This window comes from Oryctolagus cuniculus, chromosome 21, assembly GCF_964237555.1.
Source record: "Oryctolagus cuniculus chromosome 21, mOryCun1.1, whole genome shotgun sequence".
NCBI classification, from domain to species: Eukaryota; Metazoa; Chordata; class Mammalia; order Lagomorpha; family Leporidae; genus Oryctolagus; species Oryctolagus cuniculus.
In genome coordinates, this window is record NC_091452.1 from 17,838,159 (window position 1) to 17,857,691 (window position 19,533).

A 19,533-nucleotide genomic window follows, 5' to 3' on the forward strand; every position below is an offset into this window, starting at 1 on the left:
TTTACCTTTCCACATAAGTAAATGATACTGGTGTCAGGATCGTAGAAAGGCAGCAACACCCCATTGCTAGTATCCATTTCATGAAGAGCGATTGGTTCCTGCATGTTTTTCTGGAAGAAAAAATAAATATATGTATGTGTGTGTGTGAGTGTATGCATTTTGTAAAGTTGGATTTTTTAAAGATATATATATATATATTTATTTATTTGAAAGTTGGAGTTACAGCAAGAGAGGGAAAGAGACAGAGACAGAGAGGAGAGACATCTCCCATCCTTTGGCCCACTCCTGAATGGCCACAACGACCAGGGCTGGGCCAGGCCAAAGCCAGGAGCCAGAAGCTACACCTAGGTCTCCCACGTGGGTACAGGGGCCTAAGCACTTGGGCCGTCTTCTGCGACTTTCCCAGGCCACAGCAGGGAACCAGGTTGGAAGTGGAGCTGCTGGGACTCTAATCAGCACTGCAGACAGTGGCTTAACCTGCTGCACCGCAGCGCCAGCCGCTGTTATACATTCTTCTAACTTTACTTAAGTGAGCCATTTTCCTAGAATCATAGCAGTTTGAGTGGCAGAAACTCTGGTTGCCTGTTTCCCTCCAATATACACACAGGTTGGGGCCACACCACATATGCAAATGAGGTCTTCTCCACTTAGGTTAAACACTATATTCTTCGTACATGCTTTGGAAAACAAATGAACAAAAAAGCCAAGAGTCTCCTCGGGAGACCAAGCGTGCATTTTTGAAATAGAGGAAGTCTCCAGTGATGACAAGAGCATCACATTCAAGTTCAGACAAGCTGGAGTTTAGAGATCTACATGAAGAATCTAGAATCTACTTGCCAACCCAAAGACCCATTCAGAACAGAGAGAAAGCTCAAGGGAAAGCGAGCGGAAAGGCGAGTGGGGGGAGCATACCGGATTCCAGAGCGCCAGCTGCCGTTCACTCATGCGGCTGAAGCCGGTGGTGAAGACGTTGCCGTCGGCCAGGAAGATGGCCCTCATGGGCCTTGCACCTTCGTGCGCTTTCTCCTTCTCCTGGGAGGGAGGGCAAAAAGGCACACCGTGCACACTTAAGCTGCAGGCAGTAACGTGCACTGCGAAACTCACCTGGAGCCCAACCTCACCCTAAGCCACGCTCTGAGGACACAGGGGTGCGGGCAGTCAGTGTGAACCACGCTCCCTCCCCATGAGGAAACAAGACCCTCCTCTGGCTTGCCAGAACACCAGGATTTGACTCATCCTGCTTCCATTCCAAGTCCAGGCACCACAATTAAAACACATGAAAGGATTCCCCGGATGCCTGCTTCTCAAGAGGATAACCACCTGAGGGTTGGGTGTCACTCTGCCACTTCTGCAAAATCACGGGGCGGAAAAGTCTGGTCCAGCCGCCAAACATCCACCCTGGAAGAGCCCAGTGGAGAAGCACTCTGCCCAAGCCCAGGAAGTCCCCGGGGCTCGACACTGCTGTCAGCGCATGGCCTCCAAGTGCAGCCCAGCCCTGCCTGAGGACACGAATGTCCCCTTTGGTCAGGACCTGGGATCTCGTGGGGCCCAGTCTGGGCTGATGAAAGAGCCTGGGGCTTCTCCGTGAGACACTGAAGCAGACTGCTGGGATGGAGCGAGGGCAACAGTTAACTCGTATTTGGTGCTCGGCCCGAGACCTGGAATGTGTCTGCCTTCCCTGATGCAGGCTCGTAAACTCCGAAGGACTCTAGTGAACCAACAAAAACTCTTTCCTTGTGAGAAGGGACCACCAAGGGGACGAGAGTTGAGTGAGGCTGGGAACATTCAGCTCTGCGAGAAGCGTGACTGGGGGCAGTGAGGGCCTGTGCGAGCCTCCCCTTATTCTCCGCTGGCGCCTGCACAGAGCGAGGCCCCCGACCAACACTGCCACCTGCCTCCCAGAGCAGTGCCCGCCCTCGGGCGTCCTGGCCGCGAGCATACTCACAGCAACGATCTCCTGCTTCCTGGGATCGATCACTCTGACTCTCTTGTCTTTGGAGGCTGTGCAGATGAGGCTGCCGTTCCTGTTCCAGCTCACGTTGTAAATCACATCCGAGTGCATCTCGTCCAGGTTTATGAGGGCTTCCCCCGTCCCCACGTTCCAGACGATGATGGCGTTATCACAGCCTGGAACCAACAAAACCAAGCCCTGCAAGGTTAGAAACTCCTGGAGAATGACAGACAGGAAAGCTAAAAATACAGTGAGGATAGCTAGAAATGCAAAGAAAGGGGCCGATTATAAGATGCTCTGTCTACTGGGAGTTTAAAAAACTGAAAAGAAATTGGTATAAGAAATAAATGTGTTGGGGCTGGCACTGTGGTGCAGTGGGTTAACGCCCTGGCCTGAAGCATCGGCATCCCATATGGGCGCTGGTTCGAGACCCAGCTGCTCCACTTCCTGTCCAGCTCTCTACTATGGCCCGGGAAAGCAGTAGAAGATGGTCCAAGTCCTTGGGCCCCTGAACCCGTGTGGGAGACCCAGAAGAAGCTCCTGGCTTCGGATCGGCACAGCTTTGGTCATTGCAGCCATCTGGGGAGTGAACCATCAGATGGAAGACCTCTCCTCTCTCTGCCTCTCCTTTCTCTGTGTAACTCTGACTTTCAAATAAATAAATAAATCTTAAAAAGAAGCTTTGGCCGTTGTAGCCAATTGGGGAGTGAACCGGCGGATGGAAGACCTCTCTCTCTCTCTCTCTCTCTGCCTCTCCTTCTGTCTGTGCAATTCTGACTTTCACATAAATGAATATCTTTACAAAAAAAAATAAATGTGTTAAAGGAAAAGCATAGCTTGTTAGGTTTGGATTCATTTGAAATAGCCAAACAAACACAACACCAAAGCACTGTACTCTTTTAGAATCCTATGTTGTTGTTTTTAAATTAACTGGGTTGGTGAACCTGAGTCATTCAAGTTTCCTTTTCTAGAACAAGTATCAGAATGAATGTAGCCCAGTTCTTTCCCAAGGGGACTGTGAGTGACAGATTATTCAAATCAGTGATGCTGGAAGACATAGGCTCAGTACACGAGAACATGGTAAACTCTAACAACAGAGGGAAACGTAAGGGCTGGCCTGATGCTCACAACAGATCTTTAGAGGAGGAGGAAAATGGGCCAAGAGTGGCCAGGGCAAGGACCCAAGTGTGCTTGGTTCAGAAACTGCTTCCCAAGAGGCCCACAGCACTGGCTCACCACAGCCCCCAGCTCTCCAGTGCTACCCTTCCTTCTAAGGTCTGCTCCAAGCCCCCAGAGCCCCCCCCCCCCAAAAAAAAAAAAGTGCCAAGTGCTGTTTCGAAGTCATTAGTTCAAAGATAAAGCAAATAAGGAAAAACAGCCTACAAGTGAATTCTTGCCAATTAAGCTACTGTCTAAGTGCTTTAGAAAAACTAGCCACTGTGTTTGGTGCGGTGGTTAAGACGCTGCTTGGGGCTCCTGCATCCTGTGTTGGGGGTGCCTGGTCCACATCTGGCTCATCTGCTTCTATTCCAACTTCCTGCTGATGCGCACCCTGGGAGACAGCAGGTGACGGCTCAGTACTCTGGTCCCTGCCACTCACATGGGAGACCCAGGCTCAGTCTGGGCTCCTGGCTTTGGCCTGGCCCTACCCCTGCTATTGCAGGCATTTGGGGAGTGAACCAACAGACAGATCTAATCTGTCTCTCTGCCTTTCCAACAAAATTAAAATAATAAATAATAATAAAAATAAAATATTTAAAATAAAATAATAATAATAAAATTAAACACAAAATCCCAAGATATGTAAGTTACCTAAAGATCAAAAGTCAGAAATTGGAGGGGGAAAACCTGCATAACGACATCAAAAGCTGAAGCTAAACTCTGGGACACAGGTGACCTTTCTCTGCCTTGTTCCTTGCAGGCAGACAGGTACTCCAGGCATGGCAGGCAGACCACACGGTCTTGAGTCTGAACCAGGGAGAATGGGGAGCCACAAGGGAGAGACCTTCAACCATTCTACCCCTACATTAGTACTGCTTTTCTACAAGCCAACGGTCGGGGCAGGATTTACAGTTAAGTCCGGACAGACACGTACAAGTACACACAGTGAAGACCCAGCACCATGATGGAGACACTACACATGCTCACCACCTAACATAGCGCCGTGTGGCTTTTGTCCAAGAAAACAAAATGTCACATCTTGGACAAAGGAAAAAGCTCCTGTAAGATGGAAACACTCAAGTGAGAAACCACTAAGAACAGGAAGGTGCAGGCGCTAGGCTTCAGTATGGTGCTGTTGGACAGTGAGCACTCGGAACATCAGAGACAGGAGACTAACAACACCAGCAGAGGCTGCCCGGGGCATGCTCACCAACACCTTAGCAAGGCCGCTCAGTGGCCCAGGGCAAGGCCACGACCCCAGATCACTGATGGACGTGCTCGTCACCAGGTCTCCCGGTGACCTGCTTCAGAACTGCATGCCCACGCCACGACGCACTGCTGGGCCCTTCCTCACCCAGGGTGTGAGACGTGAAGGCAAGGAGCAAGGGGGCACCATGAGGCTCCTACCTGCACTAAGAAGCACGTTGCGGGCCGTCGGATGCCAGGCCACGATGCCAACTCTCTTGGAGTGACCTTCTAAAACCACCACAGGTTCGGTCAGGGACAGGGTGAGTCCGTTCTCAGGGATCTGCCACACCTGTTGGAAAGGGAAGAGAGATGACTCAGCTGAAAGCCATGGCCTCTCGCAGTCACACTGACTGCCTACCAGGTCTGAAAGCTCACTCTGTCCACACAGAACACACAACCGCACTGGCTGGAAGGCCTCGGCCGCCGCGCCGCGCCGTGCAGCAGTGTGGTCAGGACTCGAATGCGGCCTACACTCAGCTCCTGAAGCTCCCTGTCAAGTTCTGCACTGGCTGCTTAGAAGCACACAAAGGACCAAGCAGTCGTGAAAAGACAGCCTGCAGTCAGACACTGAGCCAAGCCCGTGTTCTTCCGGGGACGGCGCAGTTCATACACAAATTGTCAAGTAACTTTCCACTTGGAAAACGAAAATACATGTCACATACATTATTACACAGAGCAAATTTTACAAAAGGAAAATAGCTAAGCAGGATTTCACCAAAATAAAAGGCTTGTGATTTGAAGGACCTATTAAGAAAGTTAAGGAGCGGGCACTGTCACAGAATAGACGGGCTGGAATACCACATCCCGTGTCGGATCAAGTTCCGGCTATTCCTCCCAATCCGGCTCCCTACTGATGCATCCTGGAAGACAGCAGCTCTTGGCTTCAGTGTTTGGGCCTCCCACGTGGAGTCCTGGGTTCAGAACTGCAGCCTGGCCCAGTCTTAGCTGTTAGAGGCATCTGGGGAGTGAACCAATTGTTCTGCCTTTCAGACAGGTAACAACAAATAAAAACATTTTTAAGAAAGATTTATTTATTTGAAAAGAGTGAGAGACCTTCCATCTACTGGTTTATTTCCCAGACAGCTGGAAGACCCAGGCCAAAGCCGGAAGCCAGGAAGGAACTCCATCCTGATCTCCCACGTGGGTGGCAGGGACCGAGGCCAGCTGCTGCTGCCCTCCCAGGCACATTGGCAGGGAGCTGGTCAGAAGTACAACAGCCAGGGCTGGAGCCAGTGCTTCCATATGGGATTCCAGAGCTGCAGGCAGTGGCTTACCCTGCGCCACACTGCCAGCGCAGGTAAGAATGTTTTTTGAAAAAAGAAAGGGAAAACATGCAAAATGGGAGAAAATAAGCTGCAAGCCGTACACCTGATGAGGCACTTGTACTAGAACGTATGAAGAACTCTGACACCTCAGCAAGACAAACGACCCAGTTTAAACATGGCCAGCAGGGAGTGGGTGGGCAGTGGTCTAGTGGTTAGGACACCGCATCCTATACCTGAGCACTGAGTTCAAGTCCTAGCTCCACTCCTGATTCCAGCTCCCTGCTAATGCACACCCTGGGAGGCAGCAGGTGACGCCTCAAGTACTTGGGTCCCTGCCACTTCACTACGAGACCTGGATGGAGCCCCAGGCTCCCAGCTTCTGGCTAGCCCAGCCCTGGTCACTGTGGGCATTCAGGGCATGAACCAGAGATGGGAATTGTCTGTCTCTTGCTCTGTTTCTCAGCCTCTCAAATAAATTTAGGGGGAAAAGAAGGATTAATGGGCAAGGAATCTTACTAGACATTTCTAGAGAAAGATATACAAGTGGGGGAAGAAAAACCCATATGAAAGGATGCTTGACATTATTAGCCAAAAGGTGGAGGCAAAACCCAGCGAGGGCTGAGTGACACATCCATACGATGGAGTACTACAACCCCGAGACAACACGGGGAAGCCTGCAGAAAATGCTGAGTGAGAGAAGCCAGGCCCCAAAGACCACTCCTCTAGGATGCCATGTCTGAGACGTTCGGAACAGGAAATGACAGCGGGACAAGTGGTTGGCAGTTGCTTAGTGTTGAGGAGCAGGGGAGGCGGTGATAGACAGGAGGTGGGATTTCCTTCTGAGGTGACGAAAACATTGTACAAGGTGATGGCTGTCCACATCCAGGACTATCCCCAAAGTCACTGGAGCGTGCAGTTGACACGTGTGACCTCAGTGTGAGCTAAGGCTCAGCAGGCTGTGTTTTACAAATCTTCTTACAGGTGAAGACATGCGGGGGTGGGAAAGGCGTCAGCCCGGAAGGGGCAGGAGACTCTTCAACCACGGAGGACCAAGCGGATGAAAGGCTGAGACACAGAAACAGCCTCCCAGATAAAAGGAGCGATTCCTGGGGAGCCGGGTAGCACCAGGACTCTGTGGAAGACGGCCATACTGAACAATATTTATGTTTATGAAAAGGCTGAGTCTGAAATAACTGTCTCCTTTAATAGGAAGTTTAAAGTACATTTACCGTCACACGCAGATTTTAAGGAAGCAGTTCATGAGAGATTTAGAAACTGCCAGAGAAAAATCACATTTAGCAGTGGAACAAGTGAGAGAATTTTCCTTGTGGGGATTTTTTGAAGGAGACAAACAACTGCCTGTTTTCCATCCCTGGGCGGAAGGGAGAGACGTGGCTTACAGGGGTGTTGAAAGCTTAGCTCAGCTCTGCATCTCGTGCAAACGAGGACAGAGTCTGCCATCCCGAAGAGTGGGAAGAAGTCGTGAGCCGAGTGAGTCACTCCTTTTACAGCCAAATGCTGCCCAAGCTAAATATAACCTCTTATGCAAATCGTGGCAAAATAAGCCTGCCTTCTGGGGGTCTCAGCCTAGCTGCCACCGAATTTCCCACGAACACACCAGGCCCCTACCCATCCCTCGGCACATGCGCAAGGTGGGAAACCTCCCCCTGTGCAGCCAGCCTTCCCCCTGCCAGGGACATGGCCACTGCTTCCCCCAGAAGTGTAAGCTTGCTTTCACCCTGCTATGCATTCTTTTTATTCAAGGGTTTACAATTAGTAAAACATCTCCAAATTGAACTTGGCTATTGTAATTTAAAGCAGGTTTGAAATCTTACACAGAACAAAACAGAAAGCAATGGCTACTGATTTGAGCAGAATGAAGCTGACAGAGAAACAATTATGAAATGGGGTCTTAGCCATTCAAGAGGAAATGCATTTTGTAGGATGAAGTCTGACCTATGCATAGAACGGAAAGAAAAGCAATACCACCCACCGCCTTCAGGTGGCAGCCTAACCACACACTGCTGGGTTTTCTCCCAAGGACCGAAAACTGCCTACCTCAGACCAGGACTGAACGTGCATTTCTAGACCCCTGCAGAGGTATGAAGGCACGGGAGGCTTTGCTTATAATCAGCATTCCAACTTTAAATACCAGGGCAGAAGCAGAGCTTCTCCATCCACCTTTTTCTTGGACTGAAACGAAATTTTAATGGAGTAAAACATTCATTGTATAACTTTTTTTTAATGTTTTTTTTTTTTTTTTTTTTTTTTTTTTTGACAGGCAGAGTGGATAGTGAGAGAGAGAGAGACAGAGAGAAAGGTCTTCCTTTGCCGTTGGTTCACCCTCCAATGGCCACCGCGGCCAGCACGCTGCGGCCGGCGCTCCACGCTGATCCGATGACAGGAGCCAGGTGCTTCTCCTGGTCTCCCATGGGGTGCAGGGCCCAAGCACTTGGGCCATCCTCCACTGCACTCCCGGGCCACAGCAGAGAGCTGCCCTGGAAGAGGGGCAACCAGGACAGAATCCGGCGCCCCGACCAGGACTAGAACCCGGTGTGCCGGCGCGGCAAGGTGGAGGATTAGCCTAGTGAGCCACGGCACCGGCCTCATTGTATCACCTTTAAGATGAGGAAACTCTCTTCCTTTCTCACCTAACTTCTGGTGGCTCTAAGGATCCCCTCATTTGGGTGTATGCATTGGACACGAGCACCTCAGCGCGTCACTCTTAGCCACACACTCACGACTGAATGCCAGCACAAGAGCAGCCTCGTACGGTGGGACACGGGCCCTGCTCACAGCAAACACAGGGCTTCTGTTAGACTGAAGATCAAAGAGAGAAATATACATGTGATGCAGAGGGGTGGCCAATCCTGCCAGCCCTGGGCAAACAACCCAGCAACCGTGCACATCACCATGTACACATCCCAGGGTTGCTGTGGGGATTACAGGAATTGTTAAAACCCTTGGAACAGAGCCTGGCACACAAACAGTGCTTCCAAAATGTGGAGTCAGTACAGCCAGACTGATGGCTCAGTTCCCCCAAGACCGCCACTTATTAGCAGTGTGGCCTGGGGCACTCACCTGACTGATGGGCCTCATCTAGGAAACAGGGATACGAATGAACTTGCCCATGGCTTGGTGGTTGGAGGAATCCAAGACCCTCACTCAGTAAGAACTGGCTACTCTTCTTATTTGTATTATTATCTGCTAGGAAACCATATAGCATAAGCCATGCCATGCTGGCATAGCCAGACGCTGAATAAGAATGCAAATGTCCTGGGGTTACCTCCTTGCTAATAACCCAGAGGGGTCCAGCCAGGAGGGTTCCTTGAGGACAGAACCTCTAAGGACAAACAGGAGTTAAAGCAAAGAAAAGAAAGGGAGAAAATCGAGTACCCAGTCTCACACAGATGCACAAGGCAGTTTACTGAGAAGTGCATGGAGCATCTAACAATGCCACGTGACAACTGGCTGAGGAGCCACAGGGAACAGCACCAGACTCACAAAGACAACGCCACAGGCAAGGGCACGGCTGTGGGAGGAGGAAGTGATAGAGACCATCTGTGGAGCAGACTGAGGAGAAGACAGAGCCTCGGGGGGGCTGGCCGTGAGAGGTGCGTGGCTCTGCAGAGGGCAATGAGGGGTGCGTGGCTCTGTAGAGGGCAATGAGAGGTGCGTGGCTCTGCGGAGGGCCAGGACGGCGCAGGGAAGGATCTCGGAGTCCTCCACGCAGGGACCACCCTCCTCTCAGGCCTGCAGCATGTGGCTCACTGTCCTTTCTGGTCTGCCCTGCTGGGGAAGCCCGCCAGCTTGGACTGAAGGTCGTGTTTGCTGCAGCTCAGAGACAGCAGAGGCGCCACTGGGTGGGTGCAGGCTTGGTTCCGAGTGAATCTGGGCACTGGTCCTGGTGTCAGGCGGCCCAGGCTCCTGTGAGAGCTGGGAGACAGAAGAGCCCCAGGGGTGCTCACATGGTGCTGGGACAGCAGGCTGTGCTTCCGTGAGGGTTACCGGAAGGATCAAACGGCAGGAAACATTTCGCATAGCGCTACCCTAATGGCAAACCCTGCTGATACGAGGGTCTGGCCGTGCCCTCGCCAGCTATGCAACCCCTGACAACACTGCCATTCCAGGCCTGTTTCCTGCTCACGGGGCTGTTACAATGGCAAGATCTAATCATACACACAAAGGCTCAGAACAGCGAAAAGAAGTGTCCCGGCCATGCTCATGCTTGCTCTCTGGCTGTTACTGCAGCCACATGACCCCACACGTATGTTTAGATCTGATCATCGAGGTTTCTTGGACTGAGTCTTCAAATTAATTCCACACGGTATCCAACTAGTCAATAATAACTAATTCACACCCAAGATATCACAGGTGTGAAAGTTCTGGTTTACACCAAGGCCAATGAGCACAGTGAGGACGGATCTGATCTCTGAATGGACCCATTAGTGTTTTCTCTGCTGTGGCCACAGGCTGGCGTGCTAATACCAATCAGCTTTCTCAAAAACATATGTGGTGGTGCTGGCACTGTGGTGTAGCAGGTAAACCTGCTGCCTGCAGTGCCAGCATCCCATATGGGCGCCGGTTCAAGTCCCAGCTGCTCCACTTCTGATCCAGCTCTCTGCTATGGCCTGGGAAAGCAGTAGAAGCTGGCCCAACTCCTTGGGTCTCTGCCCACGTGGGAGACCCGGGGGAAGCTCCTGGCTCCTGGCTTCGGATCGGTGCAGCTCTGGCAGTTGGAGCCAATTGGGGAGTGAACCAGCAGATGGAAGACCTCTCTCTCTGCCTCTCCTTCTTTCTCTGTGTAACTCTGACTTTCAAGTAAACAAATAAATCTTTTTAAAAATTTAGGTGGCAGTGCTGGTATTATGGCACAGTGGTCTAAGCTATTGCCTGTAACACCAGCATCCCATAAAGACACCAGTTCAAGTCCCAGCTATTCCACTTCTGATCCAGCTCCCTGCTGATGCCTCTGGGAAAGCACAGGAAGATGGCCCCAGTGCCTGGGCCTCTGCTACCCACTTGAGACCCAGATGAAATTCCTGGGGAGTGAACCAGCAAATGAAAGATCTGTCTCTCCCTCTATCTCTGTAACTGCCTTTCAAATATATAAGTAAGTAAATCTTTAAAAAAAAAAAAAAGGAAAAAGGTATGCAGCAAATAGAACAGGGACCAACATCCTCTGCATGCCACAGCGGCCATCTCAGCACAGCACACTACAAGCTGTCCCCTCCCACTGCTGAAAAAGTAACCGTGTTTCTGCAATGTCCTGCGCGAACGCCACATTACTATGGCAATGCTCTGTTGTTTTGAAAGAGAGGATGGAAAGGCCATCAGTCCCAAGGGATCCCAGATGAAAAGGTGAATCAGTCAGTGAAAAAAACAACTGGAAGCACGTGTCTGGGACGACTGTGTCACTGGCATCCCTTTCATGTGTGCAACTCGGGATACGGAAAGACAGCGACAGCACAATTCCAACAAGAAAAGAGGAGAGGAAAATTAAGACACTTGGATTCTCTCAAGTAGCAATTTTGAAGTACAATTCATTTCCAAACACCATGAAAATTTAAAGCACACACCAAGGGCTTCCACACCCTGCTCCTCTGTTTTTAATCACCATCGTGAACTTGCTACTGGGACGGGCAGCAGAGTCACAGCCATAAAAGGGGCGGTTCTCCAGAGAGGTCACGTGCTTGGAAGGTAAGGAGACCTCAGGAAATGCAGGACAGGCGCACAGCTCCGGCAGTGCCTGCAGAGCAACACAACCCGCCCAGACACCCCCCAGGGAGTGTGCCTGGCGCTGGGACGGTCCTCTGGGCTCGGCAAAGTCAAGCATCAGGTCCAGCACCCACTGACAAAGCATCCTCAGGCACTCTGCACAAAGTGGGAGCGACAAGAAGCCCTGCTGGAGGACCAAGAGGAACCACACACCATCTCTACATTCATTTCAAGGCAAAACAATCTCAAGAAAATTTAAAATAGTGAGTAACACAGGGAGTTCACTTTTGCTGTTTGCTGCAGGAGAACAAACTGATTTGGGAGAAGGGAAAGTGTTCATTCAAACCTAATTAACTAGGGACCATTCAGGACATAAAGCTGGAAGCCGTGAAGGGGATCATGCTTGTAAGATCTTTCCCTCTCCCAGATTCTAGAAGAAACAAGTATGCAATCCCAGTTTCTGAATTAGTCAATTTTTCTGTAAGGCGGAAAGAAAGAGAGGGAGACATAGAAACCAGCAGCCCTCCCGTTAGGGTGGACCTGAGTCAGCACCTGCTGCCTCCCAGGGTGTGCATCAGCAGGAAGCTGGGACTGGGAGCACAGGCAGGACTCGAACCCAGGCACTGCGCTGTGGGATGTGCGTGTTCCAAGTGGTGTCTTAACCCCTGTACCAAATGCCTGCCCTGAACCAGTCATTTTTTGCTTTTGTGTTTGATCACTGCCTTACAGATAACAAACAATGTTGAATCAATAACATTCACTAAACTTAAGTTGGCTGTTCCCTGGATGATTATTTTCTTAAAGTTTAAATTTCCCCAAATAAAATACTTGGTAGTCACAATTTTTAAAACTCTCTATGTGACAATATCATCCAACAAATGAACTCAAACTTCCAAAAAACAAAATTTTGGAAAATCTAGGAGCAAAATGTAGTTCCTGGGAATAGGGTTCACATAATTGCTCTTTGCTGATGCCAAACATTGCTTTAAATGGTAGTACCTGAGAGGTGCCACTTCTAAAAGTCTGAGAAATAGCCATGCAGACTGGCATCCCTTCTCCTAAAACTGCAGCTCAAAGAGACACTGCTGTCACTGAATAAACGCTCACACTAACAAATCAATGCTTAACTGCTTTGGACTTAATGGACTTAAAAGTCACTCAAAAAGCAGTTCGTAAAATTAATTTTATTCTCTCACACAGTTCATTTGATGCACTGGTTCTACTGTATTTTTCTACCATACGTCTGTTAAAGGTGTTCGCGCTGCACTACAGACACGTGTCAAAGCTCATCCCACACGTGCATCTGCCGTTGGAGTCTCAGTAGGCATTGTGAGCATGAGTCTTGGGCTCTCCTTGTACCCTTCCTTTACTGGACCTGGGCCTTGCTACTCTGCCTTCCCCTTTCAGCTCCCGAGTTAGCACCAACAGCCTCAGCTTGCGAAACTACATAGAATGTTTCTGGTACCAGCAACAACAAAAAGTGTCGCTGGAAACCACTTGATCTGTGGTACAGTGTTCGTTTACCTTCAAGAGAGCAAAGTGGAAAATGAGGTACTAAGAAACAAGTAGGGTAGGAGAAGATCAAGTATTTCTTTAAAATTTCATTTCAACTGCTAAGCTATAAGTTTAAATTACCTTAATAATAACATGATTTGGGAGACACTGTAAGTGATTAAAGAGTGATAAAGTATCAGCTCATACTTAAGGATTTTTTTAAAATAAAAGAATTTATCCCAATACATTATTTAATCAACAAAAGATTCACTCCAGAAAGACCAAGAAAAGGGGTGACACTGGAGGGTTCTGTGAAGCCTTAGGGCAGCACAGTTCTGGGATTTCCCCAAATGCTTCCATAAAAACTCAGAGCAAATAACAAGACCCAGGAATAATACTTCTACAAACCAGGCGTTTCGGGCCGGCGCCGCGGCTCACTAGGCTAATCCTCCACCTTGCGGTGCCGGCACACCGGGTTCTAGTCCTGGTCGGGGCGCCGGATTCCGTCCCAGTTGCCCCTCTTCCAGGCCAGCTCTCTGCTGTGGCCAGGGAGTGCAGAGGAGGATGGCCCAAGTACTTGGGCCCTGCACCCCATGGGAGACCAGAAGCACCTGGCTCCTGCCATCGGATCAGCGTGGTGTGCTGCCACAGCATGCCGGCCGCGGCGGCCATTGGAGGGTGAACCAACGGCAAAGGAAGACCTTTCTCTCTGTCTCTCTCTCTCTCACTATCCACTCTGCCTGTCAAAAAACAAAAACAAACAAAAAAACAAAAACAAAAAACTAGGTGTTTCCCAAAAAGCAAGTAGGTATTTTGACACTGATTCTGCTGTATGAGCAAGAACAATTCCAAACAATCATGGAAAATGGAATTAAAAGATAAACTTATTTTGGAGCAAAAAATTTTGTGATACAAAAACCTTTTTCACGATACACATTTCCATGAACTTTCTAAAGCACCCTCATCTAATGCAATAAACCAATGAGACAGATCAGGCTATTCTAATTCATCTAACTCATCTGCATCCGTGAGCGCCAGGGTTACTAGTAAGGAACAACATGGAGATATAATTTTTTTAAAAAGATTTATTGATTTATTTGAGAGGCAGAGTTACAGAGGTCTTCTATCTGCAGGTTCACTCCCCAAATGGCCTCAGCAGCCAGAGCTGGGACCATGCAAAGCCAGGAGCCAGTAGCTTCTTTTTGGTCTCCCATGTGGGTGCAAGGTCCAAGGACTTGGGCCATCTTCTACTGCTTTCCCAGGCCATAGCAGAGAGTTGGATGGGAAGTGGAGCAGCCAGGGCTCAAATCGGCACCCATATGGGATGCCGGCACCACAGGTGGAGGCTTAACCCACTATATCACAGCGCTGGCTCAAGAGATGAAACATTCAAGAGATCAGATAACCATTCCTCAGTCCTGAATTTGAACTGGAAATACAAGGATGAAATCTCTGTCTTTAAATACACACTTATTTTCTAGCCCCACTTACTTGATGATTAAAAATAATGATCAGAGGCGTGGGAAGTGTGGCACAGCAGGTTAAGCTGCCACGTTGCACAGCCACATTCCACATCAGAGGACCAGTCTGAGTTCTGGCTACTGTTTCTGATTCAGCTCCTTGCTAATGCACACAGGAAGCTCCAACACTTGGGTCCCTGTGACCCACGTGAAGGACCAGAATGGAGCTCTTGTCTCCTTGGTTTCAGCCTGGCCAAGCCCCCACTGTTTGAGCCATTTGGGAAGTGGACCAGCAGACAGAAGAGACCACAGTCTCTCTGTGTCACTCTACCTTTCAACTAAATAAGTCAGTTTAAAAAATAATAATGATCAGGAGTACGCGTTCAGCCCCGTGGTCAGGTCACCATCTATGATGTCCATCACGTATCGGACAGCCACCTTCGAGTCCCAGCTACTCTGCTTCTCATCCACACCCTGGGAGGCAGCAGAGGATGGCTAAGTGTTTGGGTCCCTGCAACCCAAAGGGGAAACCTGGCTTAAGTCCTGCTTCCTGGCTTTGGCCTGGTCCCACCCAGGCTATTGCAGGCATTTGGAGAGTGAACCAGCAGATGGAAGACCTCTCTCCATCTGTTTCTCTGCCTTTCAAATAAAAATAAAAATAAAAATTTTAAAATAATGATGACTATCCTTAGCACCCAGACTGTAATCTAGAAATATCATTTTTCCAAAGAAACCTGAACACTGAAAGAAATGGCTGGCTCAAGTCTGGGCAGAGAGGCCCAAGGTGAGCACCACACCTCTTAACATGTGGGACAGCAAGGAAGCTACAGGCTGCGCGGGTCATTTCAAAACGACTGGGCAATCTCAAAGAGGTTCCCACGGCAAAGACAGGACGACCTGAGCTTTGGGAAAGGAACTTTAATGACTAGAACCCATCAAATATGTTCAAATCCAAGAGATCAAAATGAAATGAAGGGGCTTGGCACTGTGAGGCGGCAGCCTGCAACAACAGTGTCCCTTATGAGTGCTGGTTTGATTCCTCGCTGCTTTACTTTCCAGCTCCCCGATGATGGCCTGGGAAGAGCAGTGGACGATGGCCCAGATGCTTAGGCCCCTGCCCCCAGGGGAGACCTGGAAAAAGCTCCCAACTCCTGGCTTTTTAATGGCCCAGCCCTGGCCATTGCGGACATCTGGGGAGTGAGCCAGGGGATGGAAGATCTCTGTCTGTCTGACTTTCAAATAAATAAATACATCTTAAAAAAAAAAAAAAAAAAAAAAAAAGTTGAGGGGTGGGAGGTTACTGAGAGAGGGGAGAAAGGAGGTTAATGACAGGAATGCGGCACACAGAGGGCTCTGAGGAGACCAGGAAAACCCTATTTCATGACCTGGAAGGTGGCTGCAGGCTGTTCACTGTGTTGTAAACCACTCAATTCACTCAATCCACTTTTTCACTTAACTCACTTTGCTTTTCACATAACTCATGATTTTGTGTTTTCTAATACAAAAGTATTTTGAAAGGGTAGCATGGCCTGTAAGGCTGACCAGCAGCTAGAGACAGGTAAGAAATTTGCTTCTTCAGAAGAGGTTAACCATAATCTCATCTTCACACGCCTGTATAACGCTCCTTTTCCTTAACAAAGTGTGCGTGTAGCCACTAAGATGACCAATCTAGCACGGCATGTTAAACAAAACCATTCCTGCAAACAGCAGTGTATTTCTTTAATATGCTTTGGCTGCCAAAATTATGAGATCACAGGAGGAATCATCCTCAGCCAAACGTCCATGCGGAAAAGCGGGTCAATGTTTAAATGGCACAGTTTAGGAATTAATCTGTGTTTATGAAAAAGACTAATTAAGCAAGCATTCCAAATGACGTTTCAGTCCACAGACTACAACAGGAAAACAGAAGTGGCAAGGCTCTCCAAGCTGTCCACCTGAGGTACCTGAGACTGCTGATAATCACTAAGGATCACCCGTCCTTGTTGCAGGGGCACTCATACCTCCAGTCTGTGTTTGCGCCTAAGCTTTCCAACACACATTGGGTTAGTATGATAAACGGATCCAAGCCAATCATAATTTAAATCAAGGAACAAGGATCTTTACATTAAAAAGTTCCCCACAAAACCTACTTTGGGAATCTAAATGAGAGAAATAAAACACCTGATCTTGCAAGTCTCTATACAACTTCATGAAATGGACTTTCCTAACCAGTGCCCGCTGAACAGAACATACCTTCTGATGTCAGCTTGGGAACAAGCACTTGCTAAAACTCTTACTAACTCTCAATACCTGTTCCCTATCCCTTTTAATCCGTAAAACCATTGGCATCTCATTTCACCATAATTTGTGCCGGTAGTTTTTCTTCTGCTTATAGAGGGGGCATCATGTAGTCAGGTGGTACTCACAGAATTACTGGAAAGTTGTTTTAATTTCCCTAAAATCTTCCCACATAGCAGATGTCAACTGTCTTTAAGCATGCACGCACACACATTCACATGAAAGGAGAAGATGCCAATACACAGTCTCTCTTCATGGGCTTTTAAAAAGCTTATCTGCAGTTAAACTTTAATGTAGTTAAAACCTTGTACAGTCTGCTGGGCAAAGCTGCTGTGATTTTCAAGCCTCTATGCACACACACGTGCACACACACGCACGCATGGACGCATGCACACACACACACACACACACTTTTGAAAGAATTGAGACCCACTGGGTTGTCTGCCTGTGGTGCCCCTGTGAGCTTACCATAACCGTGCAGTCCTCTGACCCGCTGGCAATGACCTGATCGTTATGTGGGCACCAGTCTATATCCAGCACTGGTCCTGTGTGGCCACATACTGTAGGGTAGGATTTGTCAATTCGACCAGTCTGAAAGGAGAGAGAGACAAAGATATCATGTAACATAAACACCACAGTCATTACATGCTTTCTTAGGCCTATTTTTCCTCGACAGCCTCCACCTAAGATTTGCAACTGTTTGTGTAACTTGACATTCATGAGTCAGTACCAACACAAGAACTGTCAATTCTCCTCAGAAACAGCTATTCCAAAGGACACTCCATCAAATCACCAGGATCCACGTTTCTAGAAATTGCTAAAACCACAGAGATTTTGTTTATTCAAGTCTATTAGTAGACTTAAGAAAACAGAAGCCAGCGCCGCGGCTCACTAGGCTAATCCTCCGCCTTGCGGCGCCGGCACACTGGGTTCTAGTCCCGGTTGGGGCGCCGGATTCTGTGCAGTGCAGTGGAGGATGGCCCAAGTGCTTGGGCCCTGCACCCCATGGGAGACCAGGATAAGTACCTGGCTCCTGCCTTCGGATCAGCGCGATGCGCCAGCTGCAGCGGCCATTGGAGGGTGAACCAACGGCAAAGGAAGACCTTTCTCTCTGTCTCTCTCACTGTCCACTCTGCCTATCAAAAAAATAAATAAATAAATAAATAAATAAAACAGAAATATCTTTTTACTAAAATACAGTACTATAATAGCCAAAATAGCCAAGTCTAGGTATGTTTTTATTGGGGGGAAAAACATTGTTTAAGATGTGAAATATAACTCAATAATACACTTGAATATACAAATGAACAATTCTAGAAATGAATGGCACTGTTAAAAGTAAAAAAAAAAAGTTATAGTAAAAAACAAAAAAGAAAAGCTTTAGTTATTGACTAGGAGTTATATTTTTCTTTTTTTTCTTTCTTTTTTTTTTTTTTTAAAGATTATTTTGTTGAGAGACATAGAGACAGAGCAAGGCAGCAAACTGTTATCTATAGATATACTCCCCAGAAACCTGCAACAGCTGGGATTGGGCCAGGCCAAAGCAGGGAGGTGGGAACTCAATCCAGGTCTCCCACAGGGGTAACAAGAACTCAGTTACTTGAACAGCAAGTAATCTAGGAAGCTTGATTTAGGAGCTAGAGCCAGGAACTGAACCTGGGCACTCCATGTAATGTGAGCGCCTTAACAGCTAAGCTGGCCCACCCTACATACTACATTTTAATGTCTCGATCTCTGCTGTCTTTAATCAACAGAAATGTTAGTCAGTCTAATTAACATAAATTTGAACCATTAAGAATAAAATATTGTTAATATTGTTCATAAATAATCACCATAGGGACTGGCGCTGTGGCATAGTGGGTAAAGCCACTGCCTGCAGTGCCAGCATCCCATATGGGCGCTGGTTCGGGTTCCAGCTGCTCCACTTCTGATCCAGCTCTCTGCTATGGCCTGGGAAGGCAGTAGAAGATGGCCCAAGTCCTTGGGCCCCTGAATTCACATGGAAGAATGGAGGGGGCTCCTGCCTTCGGATCAGCACAACTCCAGCCATTGCAGCCATCCAGGAGTGAACCAGTGGATGGAAGACCTTTCTCTTTGTCTCTCTCTCTCTCCCCCTCTGCCTTTCAAATAAATAAACAAATAAATCTTTAAAAAATAAATCACCACAATTTGTTCACGTTACACATCTGAACAAGCCAGCTTGGCTTATCAGATCATTTGTGCATCAACTAAGACAACTGCTATTGTAACATCAGGTGTAAAGAACTATTTCCTTTTTTAAACAGGTTAGTATCAGCCCATGTTAAGGCTGCAAATGTTCTGAGAGCAGATGTGCAAAAATTGCTGCAATGTGTAACGGAACCCAGTTTCTGCTGTTATTCTCTTAATATGGCAAACTGTCCCAATACTGGGGCAGCCTTCTGGGCAGTTTTTCAAGATCAGTAAATCCTATGATTTCTCCAATTTGGCTCTGCCATGGTAATCTCAAGAAGTAGTATGCTGATGTGCTAAGACCACAGGCTCTAGGGCTTAAACAGTGGATGACCTTAGACAAGTCATGTAATCTCTCTAAGCTCTAGCTCATCATCTATGAAACATGGGAACAACTCTTATCTTCCAGGATTATGGTGGGTATTAAAATGGTATTGTCCCAGCACCTGACATGCCCAATAATATTTCCTAAAACTTAACAAACGTCAGAATATTCTCTGACATCTCTAATGTGTCTCATTTAAAAGAAGGCAGCTTTAAAAAAACCATGTGAGGGGGTTGGCACTGTGGCATAGCAGATAAAGTTGCCACTTACATTGCCAGCATACTGTGTGGATGCCAATTCAGGTCCCGGCAGCTCCAGTTCCAATCCAGCTCTCTGCTAGTGTGCCTGGGAAAGCTGTGGAGGATGATCCAGGTCCTTGGGCCCCTGCACCCAAGTGTGAGACCTGGAGGAGGCTCCAGGCTC

At 48.3% G+C, this 19,533-nt stretch overlaps 1 protein-coding gene across 2 annotated transcripts in view; it reads right to left on the bottom strand.

The window, feature by feature from the left end:
• CORO1C (coronin 1C) overlaps nucleotides 1-19,533 on the bottom strand; it is a 70,755-nt gene that overhangs the window by 9,622 nt on the left and 41,600 nt on the right. For both annotated transcript variants that reach the window (XM_051835883.2, XM_070066012.1), the window contains exons 3-7: nucleotides 17,043-17,165; nucleotides 4,520-4,649; nucleotides 1,946-2,127; nucleotides 913-1,032; nucleotides 6-110 (exon numbers count right to left, since the gene is read on the bottom strand). In XM_051835883.2, coding sequence (XP_051691843.1) covers nucleotides 6-110; nucleotides 913-1,032; nucleotides 1,946-2,127; nucleotides 4,520-4,649; nucleotides 17,043-17,165 — 660 coding nt within the window. The remainder of the gene's footprint in view (nucleotides 1-5; nucleotides 111-912; nucleotides 1,033-1,945; nucleotides 2,128-4,519; nucleotides 4,650-17,042; nucleotides 17,166-19,533) is intronic.